This window comes from Phalaenopsis equestris, unplaced genomic scaffold (genome assembly GCF_001263595.1).
Source record: "Phalaenopsis equestris unplaced genomic scaffold, ASM126359v1 Scaffold000595, whole genome shotgun sequence".
NCBI classification, from domain to species: domain Eukaryota; kingdom Viridiplantae; phylum Streptophyta; class Magnoliopsida; order Asparagales; family Orchidaceae; genus Phalaenopsis; species Phalaenopsis equestris.
In genome coordinates, this window is record NW_018165035.1 from 338,421 (window position 1) to 352,712 (window position 14,292).

Sequence of the window (14,292 nt, forward strand, 5' to 3'; positions counted from 1 at the left end):
AATTCGTTAATATTATATTGTTGAATCATTTTAAGATGTAGGTTCCTATATTTTAGGTGAGTTCATAAAACCCTGAAAAGATGTTGTGCTTGGAGGAAGTTGTTGAAGAAGATAATTGATATGCTGTTGGAGCTTGAGTTTTTATTATCTTCCCTCAAACTCTGAAGAAGGAACGAATGATTTTTAAAGAAAGTGCTTTTGGTTCGAGTGGGAGCAATATCCCTCTTCTTTGATCCCCCATATACAAAAGAAAAGATAAAATAATTATAAAATTATATCACATGTCATAATATGTTTGGCTTGATGGAAATATTGAGATGTGGGTGTGAGACGACATCATAAATATGAATGGACGTATGTACGCTAATGTAATGATGGTCTTCTTCAGTTACTAGTTTGCCCTAGACTAGTTTGACCACTTCATCAGTTAAACTTAGTTCAACTACTTCGGCAGATTGGTCGATCAGTTTGAGAGCAATCAAATAGAAAACTTATTTCGGTTCATGGTCTTATTTGGCTTTACACATATAAAGCCAACGTCAAGCTTCTATAAGGCAATAATTTAGCTTAAAAACCTATATATAACCGTTTACAACTCTTTAACAAGATGAAGCGAAGTCCAATCTATAACATACTAGCTTCACTCGCTCAATTCCAGAGAACTAGCCAAGCATTACACAATGTAAATAAAAAATGCTCAACCAATTCCAGAGAACTAGCCAAGCATTACACAATGTACATAAAAAATGCTCAATGCTGATGCTCAAGAGATCTAAGGGTACAAAAATAAAAAATGTTTAACGAAGGAGGGCCCACCAATAGAAAAACGTGAGACCCCCACTTGTTCGACCAAATAAGATTATTCGAGCCAAACCCCAACCGAACTACTAGACAGGCCAAAGAAGCCCAAAAAATGCTATAACGAGTCACTCAATTAGAAATAAGACAAATGATTATATGCACCAATTGTCACAATAAAACTGATTGAATGAAAATTTTGGTTCTTGAGCATCTCCAACCAATCCAAAGACGACAGGTCGTATCAATCGAGCCGAACCATACCAACTGAAGCTCAGATGAATGAGCAGATCCATATCGAACAAAACTTGGCCGACCGAGTTGATCTTTTCGACCAAAAGCCAATTAAGCCTCGCCAACTAAGCCAAAAAATAGTTCGACGAAAAACTTACCCATGTAAAATACCAAAAATAGTCTAATATCAACAGAAGCAAAAATATAGCATTGCTATATAACTTTTCATCTATAAATAGAAAAAAATATTTTATAACTTAATTCAAGATTGATATGACATTATTATTCATTACTATTCATTCATTTATCTATGCCTCTTGCACTCTATTCTTTAGGAGTGGCTCATGAATAAATCAGGACACAATATAAATATTGTGACATTCATTGAGCCTAGTTCAATCTACTTTCTCAAAAGAATAGTTTTGAAGAAATATTTATCATTGTATTTAGTGCATTTCTTATAAAATGATGGATCTAGAAAACCATTACCCCTATGATTTTTCTTACATACGTCGTCCGATCTCAACCGTAGATAATGACAAAAATATAGGTGAAAAATGTATTTCGATGGTCCTCAATTTTTTTTTAAGAGCCCACCAAAATACATTTTCTCCCTGATATTTCGATGGTCCTCAATTTTTTTTTAAGAGCCCATCAAAATACATTTTCTCCCTGATTGTTGACGATTGAAATCAGCGTTCCGTATGAAATAATTTAGCACCACGTACCTCAAATTACCAAATATTTGTAATGTATGATATTTATTTTCATGAAAAAAATATGGTGAATAATTTATTTTAGATTATATCGTCCTAAAAAATAGATTAAAATAATTTTTAAATTATGTAAAGTTAATGGAGTCCAGCTAAGGGTCCATAACATAAAAAATTATTACATGCTGAGTCTCACGTGATGTCGCACGTGATACGATAAGAGCACGCCCGCTCTCTCTCACCTCATTTCAGCGGAGGGCTCCAATGTCTGCCACGAAAATTAAATATTCTTGACGTTGGTGCACGTAAGAATAGATCACATTTATTTACGTGCCAGTCAGTCCAGTCACATGCAGCGAAGCCAGCTAAGGAAGGAATATTTTGGCAAGATTGTACACCGAAATTTTAAATTTTACAAATTTACCACCATTTACAAATCCAACACATGAATTTTAGTTTTTAAGTTCATATATGCCACCCACATATTACAAATTTACTTGAAAAAAATAAAATCCAACCTTGCCTTCATATATAAGATGGTATACATGTAACAAGTGTAAAGTTTAGACGTTACATATATAAATATATAAGCATTTGGTGACATGAATGTATCAATTTTATTTTTTTAGGTTTATGCCCCCCAAAATTTTACATTTCTTACGCCTAAACCATACTTCCTATACTAAAAAAAATAATGATTCGATATGAAAATACATATCAATTAAAGGTCTGTTTGGGGTAGCTTACTGCAGCTTATTGAGTAATCTGTTAATAAGCTGATTAAAAATAATCTGATAAGTTGAGTGTGATGGTAATTACAAGTTTTCATATTTCTTTTAAAAAAAATCAGACCGTTACCTGAAAGCTGTCACCACATCTAGATAGATGTGGTGTGAAAATGTTATTTTCAGAATTTTGAAAATGCAAAAAATACCAAAATGCAATTTATCCAAACGAGTCAGGTGTGTTTTCATAACGTCATTGCACCAAATAAACTGCCCCAAACGGACCCTAAGTGGTATATATGTATACCTTGTTCAAAATTAAATGAACTTATAAAAAAAAATGTTAAAAATGCATAAACTACCAAAACACAATTTATCCAAACATGTCAACAGCATTTTCAAAACATCATTACATCAAATAAACTATACCAAACAGACTCAAGGGGTATATATGTAAACCTTGTTCAAAATTAAATGAACTTGTAAAAAAACAGGTTTTTTCTCCATTAAGACCAGCCTTTAAAAAACATATTACAAAACTACCAACCGAATATTTGCGAGAATTAAAAGAAGTAGACGGAATTTAATTTCGAAAAGTGAAACATAAATAAATTTCATAATACGAGTTAATTAAGGGCATTTAGTTCGGTTGCCATGTGTCGTCCACTGAGTGTAGCATGGCCCACAAAGCTCTCGGTTACCGGCCGTTCCCGGTGGCACGCATTTACAACCCTTGCAGCAGGTCATACACGCTCTGTTACAAAGCCCTTGCCGGGAATGGAGTCTGCATCTGGTCTTGCATGCTAATGGGCACTCTACAATCAAATCAAATCAAATCAAATCATCATTATTTCATTATTTAAAAATAGATAAAAAATTACTGTATATTTACATATCTACCACCCACATTTTAATATTTGTAGAAGTTATGAATTACGTAAATACGATTGTTAGATATGTAAATAATGATCAGTCAGGCAACAGCTCTGACATACATCTCATCTGTGAATGAGGTGGCCACCAATCATGCCGAGCTGTCACCCAGACATTGACCAGAGGTAATATTTTCTCAACAAACAACCAAACAAAAGGTACCTTCAAAGTTTACAAATATGTGGGGATATGGAGCCGGAGCCGGAGCCAAATCGCCGCCACCAACCGCCGTCGCCACCTCCTCCTACAGTTATCACAGTTACAGCTCAAAAAACCTCTAACAAAAAGGGACATATTTATATAATCTCAAATTGCAAAATGTAAAATTTCAAAATTTAAGAGAGTATTCAGAAAAATATTCAGTTGTTGGTTCGAGCTCCGCTCCTTCCCGTTGTATCACCACATCTGTAGTCTGACGTAATATTTTTTCGTAATACAGATTTCACTTACGCTGGTAAGGGCGACCAAGAAGAGAGAGAGAAGAACAAAAATGGCTGCTTTGAGAGCCATTGGTAGGGTTTAGAGAGGGAGAGAGGTGGAGATGAGTAGAAACTGAACGCTGATATATAGAGAGTGAAGAAAGGAAGAAGAAGACAATACAGGCTGTCAAGAGTAAGGGAGGAAGGCATGGGCATGTGGCGTTCTTCCCTAGTTTTTCTTCTCTCTCCTCAGTTATGTGTCCAATGAGGTTTGCCCATAATGTCTGTGGTTTGAATTTTTTTTTTTGTTTCTATAAATGCATGTTTTCCATATCTCATTTTCTTATCCCTTAATCTCTCTCCTTGGAGATATGATCGTTAATGCATAAATATTTTAAATTAAGAGTATTTACGTAGATGCCATCCCATTCACTCAAATATAATGAATAGTTCAGAGTGTACTTCAAAATCACCCGAAAGTTGTAATGGAAGATTAATAGATTATTGTGTTGTTAAATGAAAGAAAAATAATCACTAGAAATACTTGAAGGTTTATGTTAAAAATTCAGAAAGAGAAAAAAATATGAGACCTTATCCAGTTGAATTGATCCACTGTGAATAGTGTGTACACAAAACCATTCTTCTCCTGAATTAGGGAAAGTGGAATTACAGAGTTGTATATTCGTAATTAGGTTGTAATTCCTGGCAACAGCATGTTGCAACGCGGAGATAGTTATCCGTAGTGAGTGTTGTAAATGGTGGATAACGCCAGTCTGTCATAGAAGTTGTAGCTGATAATTATGATAATAGTTGGGTTGGTTAACTGTAGATATGGTTACTTCAAGAGTGTCGGTTGGCCATAGAGGGCGTAGTAGAGATATGTGGACCACAAAGATAGTATAGGTTTTAGTGGTGAGCCACGATGGTGTCCATGGATAGCAGTTGTTGGAGTCAGGAGTTGCACAAGTTGTTAATCACGGGAGTCATACTAGTGAGTAGTAATGACTTTCATAGGTCGTGAGGGACGAGTCAGAAGGTGCATAAGCGTATTCTAAGTGTGTCGTTATCTCATTTTTGAGATTCGTTGTTGCACCATCTTTGGGAAGCGTTGTTACACAATCTTCAAGGCAAGTATTTGTATCAAATTTTCAATGGTTTCAATCGTGACACACATAATAGATCAAAAAATATCACATGATAGTTGGATTTTGCAAACCCTATTAAATTTTATATTTTCCTAAATCGCATTCATTGAAAATGTAGAAAAACTTACGGAGTACATAAAAACTAGGATGACGAATTGAATCGAGATCATCTTCAATTTGATTGTATGAAATAGCGATTTGGTGCCCTGTAATGAAAAATCCAAGAAACGGGATGCGTGTGGGTTCGACCTTCGCAAAAGGTGGGAGGAGAGGAAATGAGATTTCCAATGACTTATATACGCAATAAACACCGTCGTTTGGCAACGACATGTGACCGACAGTTTATAATTTACAATGAACAGATGAAATTAAATTGTTAGTTTGCCTCCAAACCCATCAAAAATGTTTTTCACCAAATAGCTATGGGTCTAGGAGTTGAAAAACCATACAAAATCACGCTTCCCGAATATTGTCAATAAACTTTCTGACACATGGAATGACGTCGATTATTTCGCTAGTATTACTTATTTTTTTCACAACGAAGTTGCATTCCTTTCTGTACATAAAAAATATATCCGCGCGGCTTATGATAAGATCTAACAGTCAAGAGAAGAAGCGTAACTTGAGGGAGAGCTCACTAAACAGTAAATAAATAAATACTCAAGACCACAAATTAGGAAATCAAATAGTCTCTAAGTATGAATCAAATCTCAAAAATGAAACCTTAAAAACATGGGAGATCTTTCACATGCTTCAATTGGAAAAGTAAATAGAACATTGAAGGTTGAACGATACTCAGCTCTACACCTTGAGACATCATAAAACAATTAATAATTGCCCTAAAAAATTAAATATTTTGTGATATATAATACTGAAGATCTAGAAGTTTTAAATTACTGTATATTCTCTGAATATTTAGAGTAATTGAAATTATTATAAATATATGACAATTAATTAACTAATGCCATTGATAAATTTTAATCACTTTTATATTAAAATAATTTATTTTTATTTTTATTTACCTTTACTAAAGTGCATTTACATATAATTCACCTAATTCTTATGTATTTATATATCTAATATATAAATTTTGATTTTTTTTTTATTTTTATACTATTAAAACTTTTCATATTACATAAAAATTATCATTTTTTACTTGTATTAGTTTTATGACTACTTAGCACTATAATTAAGCCAAGTTGCGTTAAGTATGAGTCATTGTTTGGGCTTTGATTTGATTGAATCATAAGTTATTCAAGTTCAATTCGAGCACAAATAAGTCTGCATATATATATATATATATATGGCTTGCTTAAAATTTTACTTAACTTGTTTGTATTAATTAAAAATTAATAAACAACTTAAATTTTTGAATGTCTTGAATTTTTATATTAAAATTTTTAACAAATGATTTTATAATTCTAATAAAAAACAATTTATTAGATTTTAAATTAGCATATTGCTAGTTTATACCAAATATGCAAAATAATTTAAAAGCTATAAATAAACTTTAGTACAATCAAATAACAAAAGAAACAATTTTTTTGAAAAGAAAAAACATTAAATTAAATACATATAATAGATGTTAATATTAAATAAATTATTAAATAAGTTATAATTTATAAAATTTTATTTAAATAATATATGATCTAAGTTTAAAATACATAATAATTTATTTGTTAAATTACAAATAAATCTCTTCATAAATATTAATAAACAAATCGAATTATATTTAAATAATTAAATATAATTCATTTAAAAATTCGGAACTTAAAAAATATTTAAATTTATTTATTTATTTATTTATTTATTTGAATAAATAAGATCAAATATTAGTACATTTTAACATGTTGAAATTACGTAATATAATAGATATAAATATGACACTTGTTCGGGATTGGGACTTAAGAAAAAAACACTTGCTAGCTGGCTCCCGGCCGAAACATCTTTCAATCACATCATTATATATTTGTAGTTGTAATTTGCAGCTTTTGACATTTGAACCCTGGCAGCAGTTCTTAGCTGGAGGCCATGGCAAACACTGCAAAACAGTAAAAATATTTATAAATAAATAATAATCTTTATTGTAGTCAAAAGATAAAACACGATTAATATTGTAAAAAACCTTTAATTAAATGATTTACTGATCAACATTTTAAGAAAATATAGATTTACTTGCAGAGTCCAATCAGAACTCCTCATATAAAATTATTCTCAGAGCCCAATCTCGAGCTCACACGTGAAAAGATGGGGCCCATATGCATAAAAAATGAAAATATGACTGAAAACGCACAACCCGGCCAGAGCGAATATTCCCTCACGTTATTCTGAATATTTTTCGTGTTATTCATGTATTATTGGGGTGTTATTGATGTGTTATTCACGAATAACATACCAGTAACACATTAAAAACGCGAAGAATATTCTCTGACATTAACATCTAAATAACACACCAATAACACATGAATAACACGAAAAATATTCAGAATAACGCAGCGAGAATATTCCTATAACACGGTTGAGTCGGGTCACGCGTTTTTAATGTGTTATTAGTGTGTTATTCATGTATTATTAAAGTAATATTTTTCACGTTATTCATATGTTATTAGTATTATTGTTTAAAGAACAATTATATCTCAAAATTAACTTAATAAGACATCAATAACACATGAATAATGTGAATGAAAATATTATTATAACACGTCGCATTTTCATTCTTTTTTTTTTATTTTTTATGAAGGTAAGCTTTGACTATCCACGTGTCAGCTCTAGATTGGAGTCCACAAACAGCTCTGCATGATGACTCATGATGTAATAATAAAATTTAATTAATCTGAGGCAAATTAACCCCATCTAAAAATACAAAATGTGGTTTAATTATTCAAAGGGATTGAAGCAAACCATTACTACTCCCTCCTCCTCTTGATTAATTTATAGGTACAATCATTTACCATTGATATATATTTTTCTTGTAATTTTAATAAAATTTTATATAAGTAACACAATTCTTACGTATTTACATATCTCACATCTAAATTATCATATTTACATACATAATATTTTACTTCTTTAAATTTATGTATGAAAATGTACAAATTATTTTTAAAGAGTGATAATAATTTTATTTTTTATGTGGAATTAAATGAACAGGGCTATTTATATAAATAAGACAGTTTAAATGTAAAATATATAAATATATAAAAAAATGTGTGCCATGCATACAAATGCACCTTTTTTTATTGATGTTATTCATCCCATTTGGCTAATCTAATAATGCTTTCTTCTATTATTTTTATTTTATTATGCATCCAACATTTTTTTTTTTTAAGAAAACTACACACCCCCACTAACAAAAAATATTTCGTTGGCACGTCTAATCGGCTAATCACCACGACCACGTCACCCATCGCTGATGTATATGACGATGCGACCACCGACGATGCGACCACCGGTGGTTAGCTGTCCGAATATCTCCCTCCCCCCAACCTAACATATTTGAGCAAAATCTGAATAAAATATGGGCGAAATTGAAGCCAAAATACAAATAAAGTTCAACCGATGAAGATTCAACAATAATTTGAATTAAATTTGAGCAAAACTCAAGAAAGTTGAAATAAAGTTCAATTCAAACAACTTGAAGAAGGTACAAATGAGATTAAAAGATGATTTGTTCGATCTTTATTTAATCAAGATTAATATGATTTAAATAATTTATAACATAACATAATTTAAGTATGATATGGTAGAACTAAATCACAACAACAAAATAGATTACATGGTTGAAATCCTCAAATTTAAAACATCCCCAGTACCAAGGATTTTATACAGGGAATTTACATGCATAGCACACTGTTCTTATACATTTACATATGTCACATATCTAGTCTTATCCTTCTGGTGGATAAGGGTATGTTTGGGGCAGCTGCAACTTATCTAGATAGGCTGCTTATTCTGATAAATTGGTGATAAGCAACTGATTCAAATAAGTTGTTTGTTTGTTTAGTTTAAGAGTTTGAAAAACAACCGATTCTGGATAAATGAACATTCTACCCATGTTTTAGATAAATTATTTAGCTGTTTGATTTGTGTGTTTTGTAAACAGCTGATTTGCAGCTTTTGGTAGATAAAAGACTATTCAGACAAACGTAATGTTGTTGTCTACACTAGAACTTTAACGGCTATATATCTAACAGTTGAGAACAAAAATTACTCGATGTAATTGCTTCTAGACTCATCTGATTGGTAGTTCAACTCTGTACATTAGTGGCCAATGAAACTAGATAAGTGAATTATGATATTGTAATTTCTATGGAATTGGAAATCTTTCCACACCTAGCCTTTTTCTCTTTTGTAAATGTAGCTTCAATATGCTGTAAATGGATCTAATTAGAAATCTAGGATAGTAACAATCAGCATGCATCATTGGGACAAGAATAATGATGATGATTCTATAAGAAATAAGTTGACTTGTATTGAACATAGCATACATATGAACCATTCTATAAGACACTCTGATTAATATCTCAGTACATTGCAATCTCACTACATTGCAGTCTATATGACGAACGTGATCTTCCATTTACCTTGGAGAAAATGATAGGGAGCATGGCGTCGCGACATAACTAGACTATCATCTCGCCAAAAATAAGGTTTTGGTCCTAAGCAATAGCAATCTTAGATCGGTGTATTTGCACCAAAATTTTCTATCACCTAAAATCTGATCATTCCACCATCTTGGAGATGTTCATAGCCAACTCTAATAATATCTGCAACAAAACCATCATAATTCACATTAATAGAGTTTTCTGGAAGATGGTGCTTTTAAAGTTGTGACAGTAGAAGACCAAACCTCACAATCCTCTGCCTTGACGGAAGCAAACACGCTGAGATGTCTCGTATGGATCTTGCTCCCCTCCATCCATCATAACAATGACGACGAACCCCTTCTCATTCAACAGACGCACCTGGCATACAACCCGTCTATGCATGCTGTGAAGACGAGTGTGAAATGGTAAGTTGGAAGTTTTGGGTGTCTCTGTATGTTGGCGATCCTACCACGATCCTGCTACATCCTGCCGTTGCCTGTCAGTTGGAGATCCGGTGAGAGGAAGACATAAAGAGGTTGAAGGAGGAGAAAGATGGGAGTTCGGATGGCTTTGTATGCCGCGACTCCATCGTTAACTTCCCGCTGGTTCTAATTGTGACTGCATCTTGAATGTAGGCAAGGGCTTCGGTGAGCCGGCGAAGGTCTTCGTATCCTGCCATTCGGTCATGGCATCCTAAACGATCGAGAGAAGAGGATCTCGCTAGGGCAAAGGAGATGAGGTCGGGAGAACCAGGATTGCACAAGGGTAAATGGTAATAATCAGGGAACAAATGCGAACCGCGGGGGTCATCCCGCGGTCCGCGTTAGCGGTCCGCGTTAGCGGTCCGCGTTATTCACAAAATGAAAACTGAGTTTCGTGGACCGCAATGAAAAAGCTCCAACCAAACGGGACAACGGCGTTTTGAAAACGCCGTCGCAGACAATAAGCTGCCCCAAACATACCCAAAGACTAGAGGAGTTCTTAAATTATAGAGGTCTACATTGATGTCTAAAGGCCTTCGTCTGAGTAGATCTAAAAATACATGGAATGTAATTTTAATGATAGTAACTCTGGTGGTAGAGTTGTAACTATGAGTGAACCAAATCAATAAAAGATGCAAACATTTTAGATATCTTGGGTCTATTGTTCAAAGTGATGGTGATATAGATGGGAATGTTATTAGCAGAATTCAGGTCGGTTGGTTGAAGTGGAGTAATGCATCAAAACTATTGTGTGATAGAAAAATACCGCTTAATAATTAAAATAAAAATTTATAAGATGATGTTGAGACTGTTACGACCAGTCATGAACTAGTCCGGGCGAGACCGGTCGGGAATCAGCCCACCGGCCCACCTCAACCCTCTATGGGTCGAGCGACATAGCAGGTGGGGGTCGAACGCAGGTAGGTCAAACGCGACAGCGAGGTCCAACGAACCAAGCACGTCGAACGCAATAGGGAAGATGGTTCGATAGAGAGCGGGGCAGCGAGGTCCAACAAACCGGGCACATCGAATGCAGCAAGGAGGATCGGTTCGACAGGGAGTGGGGCAACAAGGTCCAGCGAACAAGTGGGGTGTACGAGGGCTTTTAACATGTATTCAAGAAGGAGAAATTAGAGGAGTTTGGGAAAAAAGTTTGAAGTGTTGTGATGAGATTATATTAATGCTAAAACCTAGGATTTGGCTTTTCTTTATGCATACTTTGTTGGTTGCATTTTTCTTTTCTTTCTGTGGTGTCCCAAGTGACGTCTAGATCGAATAGTAGATCATCATTGTATCTTGTTTGTTTATCTTTGATTTTCGTAAGAGCAAACCTCGTTTGAGTTTTACCACATACCAAGTACTAATTCGTCGTTGTTTGTTCGGTGAATTTGGTTTCGGATCACATCAGAGACTTACAATGTTTTATGGCGCCGAATGTTGACCTTTAAGAGAAGCATAAAGCAAAGTTAAGTATTGCTGAGATGAAAATGCTTAGATGGATGAGTAGCTTGACACTTGGAGACAAAATGTGAAACGGTTGGTGTAGCTCCAACTACAGACAAGAATAGAGAGAACGGTCTTAGAGGGTTTGGTCACATTAAGCTTCGATCATTTGATGACCCGGTTTGGAGAGTAGATGTTTTAGATTCAACTTATGTTAAGAAATACAGAGATATAAATTTAAATTTATAATAGTGATAACATATGTATATATAATAAAATGGGTATGCATAATATAAATGCAGGAAAAAAAAATATTAGATTTCAGTGCCATCACTTCATTGCAATTTCTAATCAAACCAATCAACCATTGTAAATCTAAGAGTAAGCAGTTCAACAATTTAATGGGATTTAATCAATCTAAGGATTGATACTCGACCAGAATGATTCAATGCAAATTCAATCCAATTTATGAATTTTCACAATCATGCAATTCACTCTAGGTTACTTATGCTGATTCTATTTATTTTTCTCAGAATTATTATGATTTTGAAAAAAAAAAATTTAAGCAAATTGATGATTGGATGACTGAGCTATGTGAATATCACAGTCCAATTATCATTCATGGTTAAAATAGTGGTATTTTTATGTGATAGGACAGTTTAAGGTGATATAAATGTAAAAAAGTAAAACTTAGACGTCACATATATAAATACATAAAAACTGGGTGATATGCATGTAAATTCCCCTACTTATTTTCAAATACTTACGCGAAACAGAAGAGAAAAAGTCCAATCAAGCCAGCCTTATGCTGCTACTGTGGGTGCTTCATCAGCCCTGCTTCGACCTGCAGAGTAATAAATAACTTGAAATAATTAAAACTGGCGACGAGATTGATGAATATGAAGTGGCATAATAAATGCTGATGTAACACGATTCCTATAAATTTCCTTTACGGTGCTGATTTGGTACTGTTTTAAATAGAATATTTGGTAATATTTATGGGACATTTAATATTATCTGAATCTCTGAACAAATTATGACAGGCATTGTTTATTGATTAAATCATATAAAATATTATGGTCATAATATTTACAGTATTGTCTCTCATCCCTAAGCCAATCAATTGGGGCATCATATATAGATGAGCAAAATTTGAGCTGACTCAACACGTTAGCTCACAAATATGCTCTTTTAAATGATATTAATATAGTAATAATATTATGTTCAATTGAAATCTCTTCCTTAGATCGTGCCCAATGAATAGAGCTAGATTCTGAGAAAAGAAAAAAGAGAGAGGGTTGCCCCGTCTAGAGGCAAAGGAGGGTGGTCCCAGAGCTCGGCATCCCCTATTATTCCACATAAGTTTGGTTACAAGTGAAAAAGAAAAGGATCAAGCTCCCTAAATAAGAGGGAGAGAGGAAGAGCCTAAGGGACCCCTTTTTCCATGCAAGAGGTCATCTATTTTAAGAGAGAAGAGAGTAGAGAAATTACATGTATGCCCCTATTTAAAGGGGAGCAGCGAGGGGTAATTTAGTCCATAACTGTCTTTGTTGGCGTCGAGTGGCTGTCCGTCTTCCATTACTGTGGACGACCCAAGGTGGCCGACCGAATGAGGTGGCCTGCCGGGTGCGTTTTTGTGGTCGGCCAATAGGGGTCGACGGACTGTAATGACCAACAAGGGTGGTCGACCGAGTGCCTTCATGTGGTTGATTGGTTGGGGTGGTTGGCCGACTTCTTTTTATGTGGTCGACCGACTTGTGGTGGCCAACCAAGGAGGCTGACTGACGGTCTTCTATGACCAGTCTTCGGTGGTCGGTTGGTGGTCCCTCATTTACCTGGCCCTGGTGGTCAGTCGGCTAGGGTGGCTGGCCGGCCAGCTGAAGTGGAGTGGTCGGTCGGCTAGAGGTGGTTAGCCCATGTTGGTCAGCCCGACGACAAGCATAATTTGGGGCGGATATCATGATCTGAATGACGATGCCTTCAGCAGTGGCAGATCCTTCAGCTTGTGGAGATCTGTTTTTGGTTATACATGAAATCCCCGAGTTCTTCACTTCTTAGAGGCAATGCTACGACAAGAATGAAAAACTCATTAATTTCAAAAGCATCATTCCATAAGGCCATAGTTAGAAGTAAATTTTGAACAGTCATTCCGCTAGTTTTTCAGTGAATTGATCTTTGGAATTTAATCAGTTAAACTTTTAGATTTTTTAGATAGAAAATTTCTCAACCCAAGTCCACTCCTCATCCATCTTTCTCAGTCATGTAGGAACATCACTCCGGCGGGCCTCACCTTACATCAAGTTTTAAGTGGTGTTGTGGCTGCTCTCATCGGGGTAACCGCCAAGACTTGTTATTGGGATGATTTGCGTCATTTTCGTTGTTAATCTTGTCGCTTCCGGGCAAGGAACCACCTCCATAGTTGTTTCCCCAGTCGAGCTTTGAGATAGTTTTTGGAAGTTTCTTAAAGTTGAGTGAGGGGTTTTGTTTGCTCATCCAAGAGGGGAGACTTAAATCAAGAGGGATAATTTGCTCGTCCTGGACGAGAGGTTTAAATGAGAGAGTTTGGAGTGCTAATCCCGGAGAAGAAACTTAGAGAGAGTCTGCACGTGCACTACACTTTTTAGGATGTTAAATTCAAATATGCTCTTTAGATAGTGCCCAAGGGATAAATCAGGATTCTAAGGGAAGGAGAAATAGAGAGAGAGAGAGAGAGTTGTTTCATCTGGGAAAAAAGTGAGGTGGTCGCCGGGCTTCACGGCCCCTATTATTCCACATAAGTTCTATTACAAGTGAGAAGGAAAGCAAGCTCCCTAC

At 34.9% G+C, this 14,292-nt stretch overlaps 2 protein-coding genes across 4 annotated transcripts in view; both read right to left on the minus strand.

Annotated features, from left to right (window-relative positions):
- Positions 1-2,940: 2,940 nt before the first annotated feature.
- On the minus strand, positions 2,941-3,952 carry LOC110029570 (snakin-2-like). Its single transcript, XM_020731920.1, has 3 exons — positions 3,854-3,952; positions 3,566-3,647; positions 2,941-3,285 (listed from the first exon to the last, which is right to left on the minus strand). The coding sequence occupies exons 1-3, from the start codon at positions 3,911-3,913 to the stop codon at positions 3,101-3,103; spliced, it is 327 nt and encodes a 108-aa protein (XP_020587579.1). The 5' UTR covers positions 3,914-3,952; the 3' UTR covers positions 2,941-3,100.
- Positions 3,953-6,862: 2,910 nt separating this feature from the next.
- LOC110029577 (DEAD-box ATP-dependent RNA helicase 22) overlaps positions 6,863-14,292 on the minus strand; it is a gene marked incomplete at its 5' end in the record, with an annotated part of 17,601 nt that continues 10,171 nt past the window's right edge. Inside the window, 2 exon segments of one of the 3 annotated variants that reach the window (XM_020731928.1) lie at positions 6,863-7,008; positions 12,246-12,322. In XM_020731928.1, the coding sequence (XP_020587587.1) occupies positions 12,282-12,322 (41 nt within the window). 3 annotated transcript variants of the gene reach the window in all.